General features: G+C 32.3%; 4 protein-coding genes and 1 pseudogene across 5 annotated transcripts, besides 7 other annotated features; 4 read left to right on the top strand and 1 right to left on the bottom strand.

The window, feature by feature from the left end:
• Positions 1-729: 729 nt before the first annotated feature.
• On the bottom strand, positions 730-5,081 carry TVAGG3_0537490 (NCK-associateD protein 1 family; the record flags this gene model as incomplete). The annotated part of the gene is made up of 1 exon (XM_001301296.1): positions 836-4,186. The coding sequence occupies one exon, from the start codon at positions 4,184-4,186 to the stop codon at positions 836-838; it is 3,351 nt and encodes a 1,116-aa protein (XP_001301297.1).
• Positions 5,082-5,727: 646 nt separating this feature from the next.
• On the top strand, positions 5,728-6,285 carry TVAGG3_0537480 (protein ubiquitination; the record flags this gene model as incomplete). The annotated part of the gene is made up of 1 exon (XM_001301295.1): positions 5,728-6,285. The coding sequence occupies one exon, from the start codon at positions 5,728-5,730 to the stop codon at positions 6,283-6,285; it is 558 nt and encodes a 185-aa protein (XP_001301296.1).
• Positions 6,286-7,604: 1,319 nt separating this feature from the next.
• Positions 7,605-7,679: a mobile genetic element.
• Positions 7,680-9,809: 2,130 nt separating this feature from the next.
• Positions 9,810-10,002: a mobile genetic element.
• Positions 10,003-11,493: 1,491 nt separating this feature from the next.
• Positions 11,494-14,594: a mobile genetic element.
• On the top strand, positions 12,489-13,937 carry TVAGG3_0537450 (MULE transposase domain-containing protein; the record flags this gene model as incomplete). Its single annotated transcript, XM_001301294.2, has 1 exon — positions 12,489-13,937. The coding sequence occupies one exon, from the start codon at positions 12,489-12,491 to the stop codon at positions 13,935-13,937; it is 1,449 nt and encodes a 482-aa protein (XP_001301295.2).
• Positions 14,595-14,888: 294 nt separating the features above from the next.
• Positions 14,889-15,369: a mobile genetic element.
• A 128-nt stretch (positions 15,370-15,497) lies between these two features.
• Positions 15,498-16,590: a mobile genetic element.
• Positions 16,591-18,278: 1,688 nt separating this feature from the next.
• Positions 18,279-18,898: a mobile genetic element.
• A 753-nt stretch (positions 18,899-19,651) lies between these two features.
• Positions 19,652-21,064, top strand: TVAGG3_0537400 (protein of unknown function, DUF4106 family; the record flags this gene model as incomplete). The annotated part of the gene is made up of 1 exon (XM_051237784.1): positions 19,652-21,064. A coding segment is annotated over one exon (1,413 nt), but the record flags the coding sequence as incomplete, so codon positions are not given.
• Positions 21,065-21,418: 354 nt separating this feature from the next.
• Positions 21,419-25,010: part of a mobile genetic element that runs on past the window's edge.
• Positions 23,450-24,103, top strand: TVAGG3_0537390 (annotated as a pseudogene). The gene has a single exon. A coding segment is annotated over exon 1 (654 nt).

The following is a 25,010-nucleotide window of genomic DNA, read 5'->3' as shown; positions in this document are numbered from 1 at the left end:
ATAAATATAAATAAATATAAATAAAAAATTGATAAAAAGATAAAGAACTATTTATTACATATTTTGCAAAAAAAATCTGAATGAAATGTCAGATGGGTGTAAGAGATGAACCCTAAATAAATATATAAATAAAATAAAAAATTGATAAAAAGATAAAGAACTATTTATTACATATTTTGCAAAAAAATCTGAATGAAATGTCAGATGGGTGTAAGAGATGAACCCTAAATAAATATAAATAAAAAAATTGATAAAAAGATAAAGAACTATTTATTACATATTTTGCAAAAAAAATCTGAATGAAATGTCAGATGGGTGTAAGAGATGAACCCTAAATAAATATAATAAATATAAATAAAAAATTGATAAAAAGATAAAGAACTATTTATTACATATTTTGCAAAAAAATCTGAATGAAATGTCAGATGGGTGTAAGAGATGAACCCTAAATAAATATAAATAAATATAAATAAAAAATTGATAAAAAGATAAAGAACTATTTATTACATATTTTGCAAAAAAATCTGAATGAAATGTCAGATGGGTGTAAGAGATGAACCCTAAATAAATATAAATAAATATAAATAAAAAATTGATAAAAAGATAAAGAACTATTTATTACATATTTTGCAAAAAAATCTGAATGAAATGTCAGATGGGTGTAAGAGATGAACCCTAAATAAATATAAATAAAAAAATTGATAAAAAGATAAAGAACTATTTATTACATATTTTGCAAAAAAAATCTGAATGAAATGTCAGATGGGTGTAAGAGATGAACCCTAAATAAATATAAATAAAAAAATTGATAAAAAGATAAAGAACTATTTATTAGTTATTTTTTCTTTCCTCTTCTTCCTCTCTTCTTCTTTCCCTGATCCTTTCTGACGCTCTTTTCCTTGTCTATTCTCATGTAAGCGTCCAAAACGACGTTGATTGGGAATGATTCTGCGATAGTTCCGTACTGAAGTTTAGAAACGAACTTCGGGAATATATCAGCCAAGATAATCATTGTGTCTTCCAAGAACTCTCCTGTTTCGCCTGAGAACTTCCTCTTCCACTGGATAACGTGTGAGAATGTGTCGAAGAAGACATCCAACGCGTCGTCAACTTTCTTGTCATCAGCATCTGCAACGAAACAGTTGTTGATGCTCAAGAAAGCGTCAAATGCGTCTGGAATGTTGTGTAAGTTGCCTGAAAATGTCTCAGAATCGTAATTAAAGTCGATATTCGACCATTCTGGGTTAAGAAGTAGTAAAGCGAGGAAGAAGAAGAACTGTGATGAATTTGTTGTCTTAAGTAAATTCGCTTTTTCAATAGCGAACTTGATAAAGTGAAATGTCTGGAATGGAGTGCACATTTCAACGAGAAAGTCTTGTTTCTCGCCCCATTGTGCGTCCCTCTCCCTGATGTATGCACTGCTCAAGATAGGAATAAAGCCTTCAACCATTGTATCCATCATATCTGAAGCGGCTTGTCTGATCAGTCTGCGAAGTCTCAGGATCGATCCGAGGCGGACAAATTCCTGAGCGCAATGCTTGACCTCGTCGGACTTGATTGCGGTAGGAACCCAGTCGTATTTCTTAAGTCGGTACATGTTGAACCAGTTCGAGATCTGATCGATGATGGATGTATGGATCTTGAAGATGTTGACCATGATCACGCCAATTTCGTTGACAATGATCTTATTAAGCCAAAATGCGGCTTGCGGTCCGAGATTTCGGAATAATCCAAGGAAGCCATCGTACGACAAGAGCTGTTCCATCGCAGGGGAGATACTTTCGTCGATCTTCTCGAATCTGCGACCGTAAGTCTTGTAAATCGTATTTTGGATTCCCTTCGTAATGAATTTCTGTATCGAGCGCTGCAAAGTGATGATGATTGCCTCGTCTTTCTCCTCTTTGATTGTTTGAGAAGATGTCGAGTTTTTGATCATCGAAATTTTATCAAGGTAAGAAAGTGGTCCTGGGATGTTTCCTTGACTGTACCTGCACTCAACAAGCTGTTTCGGATACGAAATTCCCATTTGGCAGTACAATGGCCACAATAATTCGGGAGTTGCGCTGAAACAACTTGTCATCCATGTAACATCAGGTAATTTCTTGTCAAACATCAATTCCGCCAATTGCTTACCAATGTGGTCGCATATATAGCTTGTAATCGGAAATTCGTGACCTTTGAATGTCACTTTTTTCGGAATATTTAATGCGAACTGTTTCAACTGGAGATCTGCTGCTCTTAGGTTGTCCATAGCGTTGACCTGAGCTGCGTTGAAGTTCGTATCGTTGAAGAGGTAGATCTTCGGATCGAAAATAATGTTCTTTGAGGTATGATTTGAAATTCCAATGAAAAAGTTATCTTTAGAAAGGTATTCCTTGATAACGGAGGTGAACTTCTTAAGGAACTCCTTTCTGATATGCTTAATAGCTGGTTCTACGGTGTTTACGACCTTTTCATTAAGAGATATTCCAAGTTGGTCGTAATCGAAGAACTGGAAGAGATTTATGAGGGAACTGCATGATCCGATACCGCCTGGAAGCTCTTCTGAGTACTTCATGATCATATCTGTGTATCCCCAGAATTTATGAAGGGGAACAAAGGTCAAAAAGTAGCTGAATGGGTCCTGAGCGAGGTTTGCGTGGAAGATGATTGTAGCGAGGTGCTCAAAGATCGGATTTAAGAAGGCTCCTTGGAATTTTGTTTGTAATTCATTGAAAAGGAAGAATAATCTGTTTGCCGTGACAATGAATGGCATCAAATCATAGCGAGTACCACGATCGAAGTCTTCTAGGTCGATAGAACCCAAAGCTCTGATCAAATCTGAAATTAATCCAGCAATGTGGACTTGCCATAGCTCTGTAAGTTGGGAAATCGAACTGTGTAAACTGTTGAGGAATGTAGCATCGATAGTGGTGAGATTGAACAGGAAAAACCTTTTTATGACATTTTCATTAATTTTGAACGAACGACCGAGATCTGTGAGGATTTCGACGAGATTTACGATACTGTCCTTGATTGCCTCTTCAACGAAGTACTGGTTGACCTCGTAACAGGCTAATGAAGCAAGTGGTAAAATGTGGTTGATAAATTTCGGTAGATAGGATGGTTCGAAAGCTGTGATGTCGCTGATATCACGGAGTAAGTAGTAAACGTGGTTCAACCTTTGTGGATGTGAAATATCGGCTTTTAATTGTCGTTCGTATTCGTTCATTTCAGTCATTTCGGATATGCTCTTGTTCTTAACTGTCTCGTTGAAGGTTTTAAGGATCTCCGCGACGGATATACTCACGGTAGGAGTCAAATTGATCATTGATCCTTCTGTGAGAGCAATGTTGAGGAGAGTTAAGTACTGTGGGAACATCTCGGGGTATTGAGGGAACATGAGGCCAAAGAAAATAATGACATCCCTGAATAAGCCAATATTTTCCAAAACAAGATGGATATTTGTAGGTAATGTGGAGTCGTATGTTTGTTCGATCTGCGAGAATACTGAAAAGTCGTTCCATTCGACGACAGGCCATTGGCCAAAAATTTGGATAATATTTGGAGAAATTTGAGAGATAAAGTCACTGATTTTCTGCTCAATCTTGGAAAATTGCGCTGCAGCGTATGAGAATGGACTCTTTGTCGCTGAAGAAATGAATTTGGCGATCTTTTCATAGTCCATATTTAAGGGTAATTCTTTGAGTGCAGGAATGATCGGATAGAATTGAATAAGGAGATATAGGATTTTGTGGGAATGGACAAGCGTGCAAATTTTTGAGAAAGCAACAAGAAGTTTGCTGATATGAAGAACTAATGGATAATTCCAGCGAATATCTAAATCGGTAATGTGCGGAGCGATGTCATTCATTATGTTTTTAACTGATGTCGCCCAATCAACTAAGTAATCTAAAGCAGATAGTGCGTATTTTGAATCATTTATAAAAGGTTCATAGGATTTGAGTACGTCGCTGCTAATTTTCGGTGGCTTGGCATTACTTGATTTTGATGCTCTAAATGATGTAGCATCTTTGACAAGGCTTTGGCCATGTTTAGAGCGAATGAATTTATCAAAATCATTTCCTTTAGCTGTAAACACGGCAACGGTGTCGAATTTAGTTAATACTGCATCAATGTGTTGCTCAAGAATCAAAAATACGTCGGCGCGGCGAGATGTTATATTTGCATTTTTCGCTTCCGTCATTTTTGATAAAAAGTGACAAAAATTGTGATGTCAAATTCGAAATTTCAAATCAAAAAAAACCGTAGATAATGAAAATCCCATTAAACATTATCACACTCGCATCAATGATTAAATTTGTTGATGTGAGGTTATTAGTTTATTTTTTTAATTGATTGCCTGAATTTAATTGGGTGACTATAATGGAGAACCATATATATTACATCCAGACGTGGTTAAAGTATACGGTTATGATGTAATTCACTATAATGAGTCTATTTGGCTTAAAATCTTTCATCATAACTCAAAAGCAGGCTTTTTTAAGAATAAACAAGAGGGAAAATATTCTTTAGATGGAAACCTCTTTTCAATATTAAATGTTATCGATGAAAAGTTTAAACTAACAGACGGTACTAATAGTTATTACTCATTAATATACGAAATTCCCCAAATTCCGCAATATATTAATTTCCACCAACAATCCTACTTCACTGATACTAACCCACAAGCAGCCGGTTTTACCATTTTGAACAAAACCGGTACTTGGTCTCACTTTGGCGGCATTCATGTATTAGCTTCTCATCGTGGATGGTGTTCTTTATACGTCTGCGATGATGATGGTTCAACATGGAATTATCCACTATGAGCAATTGATACATTTTACATTTCACGCATGCCTTTTTTCGATAAATTTGCTAGTTATATTGATGTATGGATTGAATTGAGTAGTTTATCAATTATTAATTATTTAGATCCAATTTCTGTTTTAAGTACTGAAAAGTTTAAATATAGATTTTCACTTCTTTTATTGCTTCTAAACATATTTATTTCTAATTAATTTATATTAGCCTTTTCCAATAAAAATTAGAGTTTGCATAGCATGTATCGAGATTTTGGTTGAACAATGATTGTTGTGCATTTGAGGCTCTCTTAAATATCGAATATTTTGAGATAATATGATATATCTGAGTTTAATTTTGAACCAATTATTATATGATATAATAAACTTTACATTTTTCTTCATTGAGTAGTGTGAATTTAAGCTTGTTCTATTATTTTTCGCCTCTTTCTCTCTCTCTCTCTCAAGACTAAATGTTCATTTCCTTTCAATTTTAAGAGGGAATTCAATTTTTAGGAGATTTTATTCGTCTCTATCTTGCTATCCGAAGATCTTAAGAGAAATATATCTATAGCAATATCTATCCCCATAGACCTATTTATATAGCTAATATATTTTTATTGAATGAAAGCAATACCACATCTTGGAAAAAGAATTTTAGAACGTACAAAATTTCTGCCAATGGAGCAATTATTTGTTACAACGATCTTTGATATTCAAATTTTGATGTGAGATAGATGCTCATTGATTTACATTTCACATCATATTTACAATGAGGCAAAAATAAATTTACTTACTCATCATAAATGATAAATTTACTTATTAACTTTTCGATATTGACGATGCATTTTAAATTGGCAGGTTTATTGTAGAGTTGATTGATCTTTTCGAAGACAATGAGGTGGTAAATTTTAAAAAGTGCCAAATCCATTTTTTTATTAAAAAAATGTCAAGTTCATTGCAACCAGGAAACAAAATCGAATGTTATTTTAGTGACATTAAGCCAATTGAAGTATTCAAATACCCTAGTCAAGCCTCACGAATTATTTGGGGTGTCAATTCAAATAATATTTTACAATCATCATTGCAAATATTAGACTTTATTAAAACGAGTAAAATACCTATCCAAATGGCACTTTATCTGATTGATATTTTTTCACAAATTCGTGTTAAAGAAATTAAATTGTTTTCGGAACTTTATCAAAAGTTATCAAACGCATTCCCACACATGTACGAACCGAAAAATAAGAAGTTAATCGAGCTATTACATTATCAATTTGAAAATTCTGAGCAGAAAATAGAAGAAATTCTTAATTTATATTCAACTGAATCTCCTTTATTCTACATTGCATGGGATAAAGTTGATGATCTTAAGAATAAATTCCCAAATCTTGATATCAATAATAATATAGATCAAGAAATCACACCACTTGGTTGTGCAATTAAATATGGATCAGAATTGTGTTTCAATTACTTGAAAAAATTTAGGAGCTCAATACACTAAAAACTCCGAATTTTATGCTGTTCAAGGTGGGAATAATAACATTTTTATGCAAATGATAGAAGAAGGTAATTCATTTGATAAGATGATTAATACAGCGTTGGATTATCGAAACTATGAAATTGCTGAGTACCTTAAATCAAATTTTGGACAAACTTTTGGTTCGATTGCAGAAAGCATGTATTATGGAAATTATGATATTGCGTCTTATTTACTTACTAATGGAAAAGATATCAACAACAAATACATTTGCTTTCTTTTTATATTTATTATTGATTTATGGGATTATATTTCTCTTCATGTTTGTCATTGTTTAGTATAGTTTTCTTCTAATTAATGATTGCCCAATTAGTATTGCAATCAAAAATAATTCAATTGAAATTGTCAAATTCTTAGTTGAAAATGGAGCTGAAGTTAACTTGAAACTTATTCTTTTACTTTTCATATTTACTATTGATTTACGGTATTCACTTTCTTTTCATATTTATCATTGTTTTATAGCATTCTATTTCTTTTCATATTTATCATAGTAAGGATGTAAGGAAATCCCGAATCCACTTGGGCTACTTGAAGTTTGGGATACCATCCATCCCATATTGAAATTTTTCAATGAGTTTCAAGAAAAAAATAAAAAAATGGGCGAAGGCAAAAAGAGATTAAAAATATTTATCTATAAAAGTATAATATTATAAGCAAATTGTGTAATTTTAGATATAATATCGCTTATATTCATAAATTGAAAATTTTAATAAATTAGAAATTTGAAATTATGCCAAAAAAAGGTTAAACCCTATAACTGCAGTATGAATGGGTTGTGATGGTAGTAAGAATGGGCTAGCGCAAAGTACCCACTCAAAACTTTCCCGCCAAAAAGCGCAAAAGTGTCATTTATATATGGAAGATCATAGCTGGAGTCACGCTCATCCATCCCCTTACTGGGATGATGCGCAGCCTTTGTTCTGACCAATCATAGTTCTGCTTCATTCATACCAGCAAGTGGTTCTGGCATCAGACCTCAGCTTGGTCTCCCATAAGAGCTCTGCAAATCAGAAGCACAATAATTGTGCAGCCTAGTTACTAGGATATAGTAGTTAGGCCGCAAAATTATTGTGCTTCTAGCAATATTAGTTATACGTTATTGCACACAAGCACCTATACTACCGCTCTCTCGCTCCTAAAATGTCAGATACTTCGTAATTACATGAATAGGGCCAAGTTCTTCCGAGGCCTCTCATTGAATGGGAGATTTCGGAGGAATTCTATTCTTATCGACAAATTGTAGCTTATTTAGTCCTTTACAGACCAGAGAACAGTAGTAGGAATACTTTAGGACCAAGTTCTTCCGAAGTCTCTCATTCAATGAGAGGCCTCGGAAGAACTTGGCCCTATTCATGTAATTACGAAGTACCGGGCTCTTTGGGAACCTGTGGAAAGTAATGTAGTGCATTTGGCCAACATCGGATTACTAGTATATCTCTAGAAGCGCAATGTCCACACAGCTTAGCTACTATATCCTGACAGCCAGACTATGTGAACATTGCACTTTTGGTTTGCAGAGTTCTCACAAAAGACTGAATACACATATGATGCATCATATGTTTTCGAAAACACTTGCTGGCATGGATGAAGCAGCATTATGATTGATTAGATCAAAGGCTGCTTACCGTTCCAGCAAGTGTATAGCCTGATGCGACTCCAGTTGGAAGTCCCATCCCATGCAACAATGACACTTTTTGGTCTTAGGCTGGAAGTTTAGATGCTTTCATTAACAGAGCCTATTCTTACCACCATTGATACCAACTCATACTGTGGATATAAATTTTGATAGATTTAATAAAAATTTCATAGTAATTGATTTTATTTATTTTGATATTCATAATTCATTAACTGATATCTTCATCACACATAACAAAAAAGCATTTCTATATTAATTGCTTTATTGACGCTGTTCTATTATCATATGTTATTCAATTCAATCTGCTTGAATATGTTTTCTGATCAAACAAATCCACAGATATATTTTCCAAGACAGAGGAACTATTATTCATATCTCAGATCTCAAAAATGTATATTTTTGTTATTTTAATTTTTTCCAAAAATTGCTTTGAACTAGTTATTTGTAGTAGTGAAAATTCACTACTATTGAAATATATTTAAAATAATTATCAATATCTAATCCGACGATTATTAGGGATTGGGATTGGGATTAATCCCAATCCCAGTCTCAATTCCTTTCAAATTTTGAATTGGACCCGAATAATCCCAAATAATCGTCTGCAAAAATCGCAAAATGCTTTTTCGTGACTAAAAGTAAGAATTATTTATATTAAGTTATGGCATTCCAAACGGGAACCGCGGTTGGTTACCATGGATTTCCGTCACCGGTCACATTTTAAAGATTTTTAAAGCCTTATAAAAATATGCTTTGTAAATCATTTTTTGTAAATCGGCAAAAATTTGGTAATTTTCTTCAACTAATAAATCTGCGAATAGCATTTATAATACAAGAACAATCTTTTAAAATGCGTTTGATTCATTTTTGTATAATTTCATATAGGCACATATATTCTTCCGGGACTTTCCGTGATTTTACCGTAAAATCATTAGTTTACACCAATTTTTCCGTATTTTGAATAGTTTACTGCACTTTTTCCGTAAAATTGAGTTACGGAATCCGCAAAATTTCCGGACCTCATTTTTCATAGAATATAATAATAATATTTGATAAAAAGATATATTATTTATATTTTTGATTTTTGAATTACGGAAAAAGTGAATTGTTAACTTGATTTTTTTATATGGTTAATTTTTCAAATGATATTATGAAGATCTAAAATATTAAAAGTAAAAAATTGAATTACGGAAAAAGTGAGGTCAAAAGTGAAATAAATTTGCAGAACAATTTTCATTGAAATAAGACATTGAGTATCACACTTTAGTGAATCAACATCTATAAGAATGAAGTGTTTTGAAGCTGAAATAATATTGAATAGAAATTAATTTTTTCTGAAATTTTGAATGAAATTATGGGAAATAAAAAAATTACTAAATATTGTATTCATACAAATATATTATTTTAAAGGAAAATAGATGCTGATAGAAACGATGAAAAATTTTGAAAACTTTACAATTAATTTATGTTCGTTAACCACAGAGCTTGCAATCCAAAGCTCACGTTAGACTACAAGAGTCATGAAGTCTCATACTAAGGGATATCCAACATATATTTTAATAATCTAATGTTTGTGACAAATATTCAACATAAAATTAAGTTTTCGTTTCGTTACAAGGCATTCATACTTTGGAGATATCATATTTAATGTACAGAAAAGTTAATATTAAACAATACATGCTAAAGAATTAATAAATAAGATAATAAAATAAATTTATACGTAATTACTTTCATTTAATATGCTTTATGCTGTATAATATTGATTAAGAGGCATTAAAAGGTTCCATAGTCTGCTTTTATAGGCAAGATTTTTGATAAAAATTTAAAATTTTGAAAAATGATGAGAAAAGGAAAAAAAAGGTAAATGAGAGCAAGAGGAGGGAAAAAAAAGAAAAAGAAAAGAAAGGGAAGGGAAAAATAAAAGAAAGAAGGACATATAAAAATTTAGATGCGCATTCTTAATGCCGAGGCGGCTTGCCGCCGAGGCGCGATTTTTTTAGGCCTCTACGGTAACCCGGCAATGTTTTTTTAAATCTTGTACAGCCCTATATTAAGTATACATGGCACGATGGGCGCTACTTTTTTGGCGCCAGCGGCGCCGCCCGCGCCTCCGGTGGCTCCCACTGGTGGGGAGGAGACGATAGAAAAAGATATAAATTTTACTAAAAAAATTGAATTTTGGAAATTCTTTTGATTTTTTTGAATGATTTACGAAGAGATTGAACACATTTTGTACTATGAAATATCGTTATTAATACATTTACTTCTTAAACATCTATTAAAATCGCAATTTTGAATATTTTTATGATTTTTTTTGACCCGATCACTTGCGCCCGCGCCCACTGGGAGGGGCGCTTGTAAAGTATTCAAAAATCAATGTAAACATTTCAATTTTTGCTCCCACCTCCCATTGGGAGGGGGGCATATATCTTGTAGCGTTCAAGTTCAAGTGATGAAAGTGCATAAGAAAGCTCCTTAATCATACCGATAGAAACAGCATTAGGGGCGCCAAATGGCGCTCGGTGATGTTTCCCATAAAAGCTTAATTTCAGGTATCCATAATCATAACCTGTCAGACGCAATAATTCATTAGCACACAATCATCGTTTCTCAATCAAGAAACGAAACGCACGATTGATTATGCTGGCCATTAAATTTTCATATCAAATAATTTACTACTTCAAGAAAAATTAAAGACTATCATCAACCAAAGCTTAAAATTCTCAGTGTTTACAACTCTCATACTTCGAATATGCATATTTCCAAAATAGCATGAAAATTTTTTTCATTTGAGCTCATTTTCTTTTGTTCTATTAACTAATACATGCAGTACAAGCTTGTTATACGTATACTTAATAAGTAAGGTCTTAAGGGAAATAATAAAAAAGAATTTTGCTATTAATTATATTAAACAATATTTATTTGTAATTTCGTGATAATTATATTTCTTATTACAAAGTAAAGGTATTTGATATAATGTTTGCCTTACAAAAATGTTTCCTTTGTCTTGCCACCATAGGTATTCTATTTTGTCACTTTTTGCGCCCGCCGTGCCATGTATATTATTAAGTGTATTATATCATATAACTCATAGAAATGGCTCAAAAAAATGCTTGGGCTAAAAACTGTTAATTTTGGGATCCCAGGGCTAAAATTTTTTTAAGTTTAACATCCTTAATCATAGTTTTACTTCTTTTGTTTTCTTTTTATATTTTTAATTGTTTTATTACATTATTTTTCTTTTTATATTTGTCGTTGTTTTATTGTACCCTTTTTCTTTACATATTTAACTTAATTTTATGAAATTATATTTCTTTTCATATTTTTCAAATTTAAATGGCATTCTCTTTCCCTTAAAATTTATCACTTCTTTATTATACCTTCTCTCTTTTCATAACTATTTTTGTTTTATGGCATTCTCTCTCTTTTCATATTTTTCATTGTTTCATGATATTCTCTCAATATTGATGAATGTCCTCTGTTTATTGCAATCAAAGAGAAATCAATCGAAATTGTCAAATTTTTGGTTGAGCATGGTGGGGGCGGCGACAAATTTGCCCAGCCAGTAAAGTATTCTATTTTTTTGCATTTTTTTTAAGGGTGCACACGAGAGGATCATGTAAACTTCAGAATTTAGCTTCTTAACTTAAATCATGGAATGTCTCAAAGACAAAAGTAGCATACAGCATGTAAAGCTAAAGAAAGATAATCATAATTAATACCTTAATTTTTAATATTACGCATTTTTAGGTGCAAAATTTAAAAACATTCTAATACAATAGAGCAGTTTCCAAAAGTAGCATACAGCATGTAAAGCTAAAGAAAGATAATCATAATTCATACCTTAATTTTTAATATTACGCATTTTTAGGTGCAAAATTTAAAAACATTCTAATACAATAGAGCAGTTTCCAAAAGTAGCATACAGCATGTAAAGCTAAAGAAAGATAATCATAATTAATACCTTAATTTTTAATATTACGCATTTTTAGGTGCAAAATTTAAAAACATTCTAATACAATAGAGCAGTTTCCAAAAGTAGCATACAGCATGTAAAGCTAAAGAAAGATAATCATAATTAATACCTTAATTTTTAATATTACGCATTTTTAGGTGCAAAATTTAAAAACATTCTAATACAATAGAGCAGTTTCCAAAAGTAGCATACAGCATGCAAAGCTAAAGAAAGATAATCATAATTAATACCTTTAAAGTTTAAAATCTTGATTTTTTTTAAATCAAATATTTATAACTTTAATACATACAGCTTAAACCTTATACTTGTTTTTTTTTGTGAGAAAGCAATCTTACAAAGCTAACAATCCTAAAAAATAAAGAATTAAAATTTAATAATTTAATCTAACAAAATTTCTCTCTTTATCCTTTTGCACTCTTTATATGCAACTCAAATCCATCATATAATATTCCTATAATACTCTTGCCTCAAACAATGACGAACAAACTGCTATTCTCATTTAATTACAGACCAAATCTATTCAAATTTCTGAATTTTTAATTTTCATTTCAATTTCAAATGGAATTAGAAGAAGAAACTATCTTTACTGTTATGGATCTTTGTAAATTTGGAGTTAAACAAGAAATACAAGCACAGTATGGATATGGTGAACGTGTCAGGAAAGAAAGATCTCAGATTTCATTCCACTGCAAATATCCAAAATGTCCTGCACATTTTAATGTTGCAATCTTGGATCAAAATAAATACAAACTAATCAAAATAGTTGAAGAACATGATCATTCCGCCCCAAATGACAAAAGTCAATATTCGTCTGTCTTTTATCGCAAATATTTAGAACATTACTTCCAAACAGATGACAATCAAAGAGCGATAGCACAGCTAAATGCATTCAAAGATCTTGAAATTCCTCTTACAGGTCCGTCCATTCCAGAGATGTACGCTCAAAAACCACGTGCAATCAAACGATTTGCAGAGAGAATACATGCTCTTCAAACTAGATATTCTCCTGACGATGTTGTGTCATTGCAAATCTTTGTTCAGACAGTACAAGAAGAATCTCCAGATGATCTCATTGCATTTGAAGTCTCAGACAATAATATGTGTTTCTATTACGCGCCTTTTGAAGGCAAAGCTTATGCGCATAGTATCAAGACATTTCATATAGACAGCACCTATAAATTGTTGCGATCAAACATTCCATTGTATGCATTTACTGGCAAAATCAAAGATTTTCACATTTTCCCTTTTTTATATTTCTTTTGTCAACCAGACACTTATCAAAACATTCAAGTTTGCGTGTGCGCCTATCTCAGATGGGTAACAATTGAGCCAGAATACATTAGCATGGACTGTGCTCCACAGATAGCTCAAGCAATAGAAGAAAGCATTCCACAAGCTCAAATACTTTGGTGCGGAGTACATGTTCTTCGTGCAATTCTTCGCAAATCAAATAAGTTTTCTTCTCAAGAAAAATTTGAACAATTCTATAATTTGATGAAGGATTTAGTCTTCAAATTAGATGCAGAACATGAGGAAGAAGCAAATGCTGCCTATGATCAAGTTCTGGAGTTGTTCGACACAGATCCAACAGCATCTCAATACTTTAACAGACAATGGCGTTACAACATATCAAGATGGATTGCTCGTGACAGGCGTGAAGGCGACGCAACTAACAATATTGCCGAAGCTCATTTTAGAACACTCAAACATGACTATTTTCCTGATCGAAAAAATCTCAGAACTGATGATGTTATTATAGAAATTTATACAAAAGTGATACCATCTTTCGTTATCAAACTCAAAATTGATCAAAATCCAGCAGATGACCGTGTCATTAGGATCATGGAAAAAGCAACTAACGCAGAAATTGATGTAAAAAGACAAAGAAAAATCGAGAGTATTTCAATGCTCAATAGATTGCTCAATGCTGTTAGTGATGACTCAATAGATCCCACTAAAATATATCCTACCTTGAAAGTATTATTACAAAGAACTCATTTTATTTAATTTTGATTTTAATTTTAGATTAAATTATTAAATTTTAATTCTTTATTTTTTAGGATTGTTAGCTTTGTAAGATTGCTTTCTCACAAGAAAAAACAAGTATAAGGTTTAAGCTGTATGTATTAAAGTTATAAATATTTGATTTAAAAAAAATCAAGATTTTAAACTTTAAAGGTATTAATTATGATTATCTTTCTTTAGCTTTGCATGCTGTATGCTACTTTTGGAAACTGCTCTATTGTATTAGAATGTTTTTAAATTTTGCACCTAAAAATGCGTAATATTAAAAATTAAGGTATTAATTATGATTATCTTTCTTTAGCTTTACATGCTGTATGCTACTTTTGGAAACTGCTCTATTGTATTAGAATGTTTTTAAATTTTGCACCTAAAAATGCGTAATATTAAAAATTAAGGTATTAATTATGATTATCTTTCTTTAGCTTTACATGCTGTATGCTACTTTTGGAAACTGCTCTATTGTATTAGAATGTTTTTAAATTTTGCACCTAAAAATGCGTAATATTAAAAATTAAGGTATTAATTATGATTATCTTTCTTTAGCTTTACATGCTGTATGCTACTTTTGTCTTTGAGACATTCCATGATTTAAGTTAAGAAGCTTTAAAAAAAATGCAAAAAAAATGTAATAAAATAAAAAAGAGGATGTTTTATTGTCGTCTGGAAAAAGTGACAAAATTATTATTGTCGTCTAAAAAGGTGACAAATTATTATTGTCGTCTGGAAAAGTGACAAAATTATCATTGTCGTCTAAAAAATAGATTTTTCAAGCATGTTTCGGTACCTAAATAAAGGAAGAACATCAATTCCATCTATGTATATAGTATGCAAACACGCATGATATATGGAGTAGCTCTTTATCTGGCTAAAAATCCTATTATTTGAAAATTCGCATTGTCGTCTAAAACCGCCAGACGACAATAATAATACCCCAATAAAAAAATTTTTAGTATCGATAATCTGAAATATGTTGTTTACTTAAACCGCGAGCGAAGCGAGCGGCTTAGTTTCGTAATTTCGTACAATCTTTTTTCGAATCTGTTCTTTTCTTAAGCCGCAAGCGAAGCGAGCGGCTTAGTTTCGTAATTTCATACAATCTTTTTTCGAATCTGTTCTTTTCTTAAGCCGCGAGCGAAGCGAGTGGCTTAGTTTCGTAATTTCATACAATTATTTTTCGAATTTGTTCTTTTTGTCAACCGCGAGCGAAGCGAGTGGCTTTTTATTTTTAAAAATTTTTTTTTCCTTTCTTACTTTTTTTTTCCTTACTTACAAATTTGATAGTAACTTACCAAATCTCTCTATCATATAATAATAAATTAATCCATTTTTTGTTTCAAATCTGATACTTTACATTTCTGACATGTAAACCCGTCACTTTTCACTTCACCTCACTGGGCAAGTTTGTGCCCCCCTCGAGCATGGTGCTGATGTTAATATGAAACTCTTTCTTTTTCTTTTCATGTTTATTATTATTTTATTACATGATCTTTCTTATCATATTTGTCATTGCTACATTACATTCTTTTTCTTGTTATACTAAAGGGTCCACTGTACGGCCAAATAAGGCCTATCGTCGTCCCAAAAATATTGCTCAAGATGGTGTTTTTACTAAGGCCCAAAACTTAAAAAAACACAAAAAAATTAACTTTACTCTTTTGAGATCCTTATCAGATGTGCAACAATTTGATGCAGTATCGCAATTCGAATCCGATTTTTTAATGTAGATGTACTCTAACATTCTTGAAAAAATGCAAAATAATATTAATCAAGCTTTTCATTTCTGTATCATACACGAAACAAAATCATTCATTATACTAAAATTTATCAAAGTTTGAATAATGAAAAAAATAATATCTAAATTTTTACATTGAGTCGGCTATTGATATGGTCAATATTAAATCGTTTAAAAATGGGCATTGGCCAGAATAATACCCACTAAAATACACATTTTTTAAAATTTTATCAATTTGTTTTGGTATATCTTTATGATAATGAATAAAATGCTTATCTTTCATAAGTCAATACATAATTTATGCTGAAACACAAAAAATAACACGAAAATTTTTGGCCAACATTTCAAAACGAAGGATAATGCTTTGAATATATAAACAATAATACTTTGTCTAGAGAATTAAATTTGTGCTATCCAATTGTCAATTCTTTGAATTTTTTATAAAATGCACGATATTCCGGCATTAGCCTCAATAAATATAAACTACATGCATCACAATATTAGGATGTAATGGCATTAAAGCGAATTTCCTAATTTCTTCTCAATTAAATTCCTAGAAAAACTTAGGAATTAATGATTGGAAATAGGTCAAAAAATTCCTAATATAAAATTTATACTTAAATTAAAATCAAAATTCGAAAATATCTATTTTTCAAAACACGCATCCAGAAGCGAAAAAATTCGAAAAAATCATGTTCTTATAAAACTCGCTGATTTTGCAATTTTTATGTGATTTGAAGTGATAGAATGTATTATCATCTTACTAAAACATATACTTTATTGTTACATTCACAAAATATTAATCAGAACACTAGGAAAAGTGGATTTTCGAAAAAAGACGATAACGATTATTTGCAAATCGCCTCTCAATTTTGAGAGACTTTCAATTTTTACAGTGGACCCTTAACTTAATTTTTTGAAATTAACTTTCTTTTCATATTTGTCATTGTTTACTGGAATTCTCTCTAGTATCATATTTGTCATTGCTTCATCTTATTATCTCTCTAATCATGTTTATCATTGTTTCATAAAGTTCTCTTTCTTTTCATATTTTTCGTTGTTTCAGGAAGTTTTCTTGATATTGATGAATGTCCTCTTACTGTTGCAATCAAAGAGAAATCAATCGAAATTGTCAAATTCTTAGTTGAGCATGGTGCTGATGTTAATATGTGTTTAATACTCTTTCTTTTAATATTTAGCATAATTTTATGAAATTCTCTTTGTTTCCATGTCAATCATTGATTTTTAACATTCTTTTTCTATGCATAATTATCATTGTTTTATCCAATTCTCATTCGTTTGATATAGATCAAAGTTTTATAGTATTTTCTTTATTTTCATATTTTACGCTTTTTTATGGCATCCTCTTTCTCTTCATATTGACAATTGTTTTATTACATTATCTTTCTTTTCATATTTATCATTGTTTTTTACTATTCTCCCTCTTTTCACATTTGTCGTTGTTTAATGAAATTTCATTTCTTTTCATATTTTTCATTGTTTCATCAAGTTCTCTCATTTTTAATTACTGCCCTCTTAGTATTGCGATCAAAACTGATTCCATAGAAATTGTCAAAATTTTAGTTGAGCATGATGTAGATGTTAATATGAAACTCTTTCTTTTTCTTGTCATGTTTATCATTATTTTATTACATGATCTTTCTTTTTATGTCTATCACTGTTTTATAAAATTCTCTTAATTTTAATATTTTTAATCTTTTGATTGCATTATTTTAATTTTCATATTAATCAATGTTTAATTGTATTCTCTCTCTTTTCACAACTATCATTGTTTTATGGTATTCTTTCCTTTTTCATATTTATCATCATTAAATAAGATTTTCTCTCGTTTCATATTTGTCATTGTTTACTGGAATTCTCTCTAGTATCATATTTGTCATTGCTTCATCTTATTATCTCTCTAATCATGTTTATCATTGTTTCATAAAGTTCTCTTTCTTTTCATATTTTTCAATGTTTCATCAAGTTCTCTCATTTTTAATTACTGCCCTCTAATTATTGCAATCAAAGAGAAATCAATCGAAATTGTCAAATTTTTAGTTGAGCATGGTGCTGATGTTGATATGAAACTCTTTCTTTTTCTTTTCATATCTATCATTGTTTTATAAAATTCTTTTTCCTTGTATATCTATCATTATTTTATAACATTTTCTCTCTTTTCATATTTATCATTGTTTAATGGCATTCTCTCTAGTTTCATATTTATCAGCGCTTCATCATATTATCTTTCTTTTCATATGAATCATTATTTTATGAAATTCTCTTTCTTTTCATATTTTTTATTGCTTTTTGAAGTTCTCTCAATTATAATTGCTCCCCTCGTAGTATTGCAATCAAAACTAATTCAATTGAAATTGCCACATTCTTAGTTGAGCATGGTGCCAAATGAATCAAATAATATATATATATATTGAAAAAAAGAGAGAGAGAGGTCAATGTATATTCATAAATAGTCAACTAATTGCACCATTGATCTAACAACGAATCAATATTTTTTTGATTTTGTAAAGCAAACTATATGTATTATTTATATTATCCTTTTTTTCGTCAATAAAGGTTGTGTTTACCCCGGCAAACCCAAATTTTAGCTAAAAGTGACAGGGAAAAAAACGTTTAGTATTAAAAAAAAAGACCGATGAGAGCTTCGTTCGAAATATAGAGGGAACTGAGAATGCGCAACCATTCTCAGGGAATATTGGATGCTATTCCCGTTCCCTCTGTATGTAAAATTGAGGTTTTCAAAGGGAGTTAAAATAATATCAAATTTATACTAATTTACTTCAAAATACAAAAGTATTTGACAGCTAAAATTAGTTACTTTAGCAAGCCTATCAATACCCTTTTACGATTATTGTTACTTTTTCGAAATAAAAGTAAAAACAAATTTATACTAATTTACTTCAAAATACAAAAGTATTTGACAGCTAAAATTAGTTACTTTAGCAAGCCTATCAATACCCTTTTACGATTATTGCTACTTTTTCGAAATAAAATAAATTTATTATCAAAAACCTTTTTTTTTCTTAGTAAAAATAAAAATGTTATTTTATATCAAGTTTTTATTCATAAATTTTTATAATGTTGTATAAATTTCATTAAAATTTACGTACATATTAAGGTACTTATCTTCTACATATATAATCTTCATTAGATATATACATGATAAATAAAATAAAAAAAAAAAAAAAAAAAGGTAGTGGGGCCTCCAGGCACTTCGTGCCCTCTAGCCCTGAAGATGTTTAGTATAACTTTGTCCGGACAAGTAAGGGTCTATCGTCGCTACAGGAAAAGTTACAGGCGTTCAAAGGAAGTATACTTTGAGAAGCCTTTTCCCCCTTATAGAATGAGATAGGACGGTTATTTTACAAAACTGACAACACTTTGACCGAGTAGTTTTTTGTGCTGAACAAATAGTGTCATATAAACATCTGTCAAAAACCGCTTTTTAACTTCACTTAAAATGCCACGTAAGCTACGTAAGAATATACGTAAGAGGAAGAGAGCATTGAAACATCCAATAGTAAAACTGACACCACAACAACAGTTGCAACAACAAATAATGAATGACCCCACTATGTTGCAACAAATGTCAAGCAATCCTATGCTTTTAAACCGAGTTATTGGTGCACAGAGTGGAGGTTTAAGAGCGGCACTTTTAGCGAAAATGGCAGGCTATGGTGGAGCTGCAGACGGAACAGCTTATAACCCTCAAAGTCAAATGAATTTGAGTTCACTCAAAAATCAAATATCAGATGTCAAAAAGTCAAACATAGACATACAGAAACAAATAAGTGAAAACGAAAAGAAACTAGAATATGACAGACACACAAAGAAACTCAATGAGTTAAACGTAGAGAAAAAGAAGAAAGAAGAACAACTGAAAGAACTAAGTACAGAGGAATATGCGAAAAAAGTGTCAGAAAAAGCAGCAGAAGTAGCAAAAATGGAACAAGATGTTATAAATTTGAAAAACCATACTACTCAATATAAAGTACTGAAAGATGAAGAAATAAAACAAAAAGCCCTGAAGACATATATGGATAGCGATGAGTATAAAAAAGAAGTTGAAGCAAATGTAAAGGCAGAAAAACTTTTACAGTTGCAAAACCAAACCGTACAGTATGAAAACTTAGCACAAGAAAGTAAAAATAACGACGCAGCCATGCAAAAGGCAATGAAAAGCGCAGAATATATAAAAGCTAATAATGACTGGTTAGATGCCCAAGCCAACGCTAAAGCAGCCCAACTTATAGGGTCAATAAGGACAAAAATACAAGCGGATGAAGACAGTTCAAATGAAGCTTTAACGAATGCTGACTTTAAGAACGCCTTCGAAGCTCTTCATAGTAAGGTGAAACTAGTGAACGACTTCTCATCTGGAAAGAAACTGAAGTCTGAAGGTTTCGACAAAGAGTTAAGAGAAGTAGCACAAAATATGACGAAAATAACAGATGCAGCAACGAGACAGGCAGTTCAAAGTGCTTATGACGCTGTTAGAGCAACTGTTGTGGAAAGTCAAGAAAAAGAGTTACAACAGACCAAAACAGACCTAGTAAATGCTTTCTTAAGAACGAAAAGTCAGGTAGGACATTATGCTGCAGATGGAACATATGTGCCAGCTGGTGGAACTTATATACCACCAAACCCTCCAAGAGAAGCACCTGCACCAGGACTACCTAAAACATTTACATCGTCACATGGACACAGACACAGGCATGCACCAAAACCAACACAACAACCAACAGTTCAAAATCCAGCACAACAACCAACAGTTCAAAACACTGCACAGCAACCAACAGTTCAAAACACTGCACAGCAACAACCACAAACAGAGCAAGGACATAAAAGAAGTAGAGAACAAGGAAACCAAGAATTCTTAAAAATGCTTAAGGAAAATTATGGTTACCCAGATACTCTTGACTTTAGTGACAGATATAAAGAAGCTATTAGAAAGTTCAAGGAAGGAAATACTGACCCGAACCTATTTAGCTTTATGGTTCAGCACCAAATGGGATATAATTTCAAACCTGGAAAATACAAGCTCGCTAAGGGATATGATTTAATAGCATATCATCCAAATGACATGACTGAATTTACTCCGAGATATTTGGTGTCAGAGCTAAATGATAATTCAACTCTCTTCATGAAACGCGTAAAAAATAGAGACGGAACGAAAGAAGAAAGGTTTATGAGTCCGGATGACTTAGATAGGGAACTTTTTAAAAACGGTCTCGGAATATATGAAATGCCAGCAGATGAGGTACAAGAAACTCCACAGGAAGAAGTTCAGATACAACCAGACATGGAAGAAATAGTTCAGCAACAACAGCTAGAAGAGCCTGAAGGAAACAAACAAATCCCTCCTTTGGAAACTAACTTCACAGAACTAGATGAAGATTTGGAACAGCCGAAAAATCTTGACCCTCAACAAGAGTATGCGGAGAATATGGAATCTTTCCAAGAGTCTAAGAAAAATTCGGCTGACATAGTAGAAGAATATCGAAAAATGTTCGCCGACATACAAAAGACTCCAACATCAGATGAAAATATTCAGCATAGAATGGAAGAACTGAAAGAAAGTGTACGCAAATACAACAATCCTTTTTACTTACGACCATATAACGTTCAATCTTTGGCTGAACTCGGTGAAAATAAAAGGTTAAATTTCACCAAAACATATAGAAATGAAACATTGTTTAAAGTTCATTCAGAACCTAACCAATATGGAAACAAACCTACTTTTGTTTCTGCAGACTATGGAACTACAATGAGATGGGGTCATAAAGCTAATCCGGATAGGTGGTTCATAAACTTACAACCACAATTCCAAGAAGTTGTAGACGCAATGGAAGTGAATGGTGAACCAGATATAGCTGGTATTTTCAGCGCGGCTTTAATGCCATTGAAAGATATGAAAGATGCAGATATTTTGAACCAGTATGAAATGAACATGGCTGATGGAAATATAACACCTGACGTTCTAGAACATTTATCTCAAAGAACTACACAGAACCATAGAGATGGTATATTTGGTGAAGAGTTTAGAAAGAAAGTTAGGGAGACAGAAGGAAGAGAACCTATTGTACATGACCTTGCAAACGAAAGTTTACAAAATGTCATAAAACTTACTTTGCAGACAATGAACCGAGAAGGGATGAATATTTAAGAAAACTCAAATGGACAGTACCAATGAAATGTTAGTATTGAAAAACATGTTCCTTGACAAAATAAAACCAACTACAGAAATAAATGACGCAAGACTGAAACATTGGGTAAAAGCTTTCCCATTCACAAAAGATATTATTGGTAACATGGAAAGAAAACCAGAATGGCTACAAAACATATATTTGGAAACGAGCTTATTCCATATGGACAAGCTCTGTTTGAAGAGCTTGAACCGGAAACTCAGGAAAGAGTCATGCAAACAATAAGCGAAGACTCAAATACAAACTATGACAAAATCTTTCTAGGATATAGGTTACCTGAGATGGGCGACCAGAGCCCAAAGGCAAAAAGGACATGGGAAATTTACAACATACTAGGTGAACATGAGGCAAAGATGCAACAACTTGAAGCAGAGGGCAAGTTACCAAAAGCGCCAGAAGAAGAGAAGAGTAGAACAAAGTGAAAGTAGTGAAGAAGTAACTTCATCTAGTGAAAGTAGTGGCAATGAAGGAAAAAGAGAGTTAAAGATTCAGTAAAAACTCAGTCAGGAAGAAAGTAAAGCTTGGTCCGAGTGGGTTCTATTATGATATATAAATCCAACTATTCTATATTTTTACCCATATGAAATGTACGCCGCTCAGAATATAACGCCAACAGTTTTGGATGCCATGAACGGAAATGTTTCCGAATGGTATAACGAATGCGACAATGCCATTAGAAGGTCAGAAATAGTTCCTGGAACTTACGAATATACAACTGCTGTTTCTTATGGAAACGTAGGTGAGTTTGGAGAAGGTTCTTCAACAACAGTAGATATTGCTTGCGACAGGTTTCATATTATTTCTATTGACAACTCATTCTTATACGTGGAACAAGACATTGAAATAAAACCTTCTGCCAAGTTGTCTGACAAGAAAGGTTGCAATGGAATTTTCTATGTCGGATACCAATATGCTCCAGAAGTTTTTATGGGATATAAGATATATTCTAACTCTGACTTAGTTCAAACAGTAACATGGGCAAACTATGAATGGTTCGCTTTGAGAAACTCAGTACAACCACAAGCTAGAGAACAAACAGACCAGTATGCCACCATTGAGAAAATAAGAAGACTTGACCCTAACGTTCCAGGAGTTTATGTTAACCTTTCTGGACAAACTGCTGCAGCAGTAACCAAAGTAAAACTGAAACTTAGAGTTCCTTTGTCATCTTTCCTCATCTTCAGGTTTTTAAGATACTTGCCAAACTGGGCAGGAAAAATTTCTATCGAACTTACTCCAAGCAAAAATAACTTAGTCATTGCACCAACACAAGACCCATTCAGCATTACTGTAGCTGGAACTGGTGGAGCCAAGTTCTGTGACTTTTGCAAAGACAAAGTTGACTTAGACTTTGGTTTCTCAAACCTCAACACTGAAGTAAACTATTATTTCAATGCTGCTGGAGATGCTGGGACCCAGTTAAGTTCACATGCGAAAAATTTGAATGCAAGAGAATAGAAAGCAGACTTGCCGTTTATATGTTGGACCCAGATATTTCAAATGCTTTAGCTGCCAAATATATTGCAGTTCCACTTATGTTCCTTATACACCAAATATCTGTCAAAGACTTTGCAGGTGAAGTTGGAAACCAAAATCCAGGAGCCGCAGGTGCAAGAACAGATATTGCTTTAACAACTGCAATGAAACATGCAGATACTATGTTTGTACTGTTCAGACGAACTATAAATGACTATTCTTGTTTCTACAACCCGGTATTAAATATCATATAAACATAGATGGCAAATATTATCCAAGAGAAGAATATTCTACAGTTGAGGATATGAGGTCATACAACTTGACATTAGATGCTATGAACTTTAACAACAACTTCACAACAACCATTAACCTGAAATGCAAAGTTCTATTATGCCATATGTGAAAGTATGGACCCATACAGGAAGTCAAAAACTCAATATACAAATGGAGACCGTTCAAACTTTTGGCTTGGCATTCCATTTGCTGACTCAGAAGACTTTATGGGTGGTATTTCAACTGTTGGTACAGTTCAAATACAATATACTGGTGACAGAGACGGTCCAGATGAATTGAAAGCAAAGAAGTTTACAAAACCAATAGCACTTTTCACGGAAGATGCTCTTTTGAAGATTCGTTCGATGAAACCTGCTGGGGCTCCTCAGATTGGCATAACGACAGCTTCCATCGAGCAGATTTTGGCAGCAGGTCAGTAAGTTGTTCTTGAACTGACTTCTCTCCGTCAAATATTGACAGTACGCCAGTTTTGACATAATATTGTATTTATAAACTTACCTTTAGAAATATCTGTAAGTTTTGAAGTTATATTTTTGTCTGCTTCAAGAACTTTCACCATTTCAGTTATACCAACTTTCTTTGCTTTATGGAAATATTTTGGTTCAGCAAATATTGCTATTCTATACCATTGTTTGTATAAAGAACTATTTCTGTCAATGTATTTGTATTGTTTGTGTGTGTAAACTTTGTTCTGCTTCAATTCGAAGAGATACTCGAATACGTCCATCTTTTTATTCTAAGTAAAATGTCATTTCCGAAAAATAGAAGCGTAAGTGTTTCAAAAGGTTTAATGGCGGTGGCAGATGTGAAGTTAAATTCACCAACTCAAACAAACAGTCAAAGTGTTATTGTCAATGTCAAAGACAGAGATGTTGAAGGGGGAAACCATACGAAGACAAGATGGTATAACAATTGTTCCTGTAAAAGAACCAACATATCCTGAAGTTAGCAGAGACTTAAGTTCTGTTGCAGATATTCGAAACGACTACCAACAACTGAAAGACAAACTTCAAACTCAGGAGAAGATTTGTCAAGCTTTAAGTATAATGTTAAACTTGTCGAACACAACCCTGTAAAAGTGAACTCATATGTCATTGCACCTCATGAAGTTTTGAAGAAACTATTGAAACTTTTGACAGAGGCAGACGATATAAACATCAAAGAAATAGAACCCGACATTAGTTGCTGTGGTGTTTCATATAATGTCATTGACAAGATATACGTTATGAAAGGAGGTGAAACGTTGAACTTAAAATATAGTTTCCCAGACGTTATAAAAATATTTGACGACCACAACATTTCATTAAATTTATTTGCTAAGTAAAT

This window comes from Trichomonas vaginalis, chromosome II (genome assembly GCF_026262505.1).
Source record: "Trichomonas vaginalis G3 chromosome II, whole genome shotgun sequence".
In the NCBI taxonomy this organism is placed as follows: Eukaryota; Parabasalia; order Trichomonadida; family Trichomonadidae; genus Trichomonas; species Trichomonas vaginalis.
The sequence above is the reverse complement of the archived record's forward strand: the minus strand, read 5'-3'. Positions and strand labels throughout refer to the sequence as shown.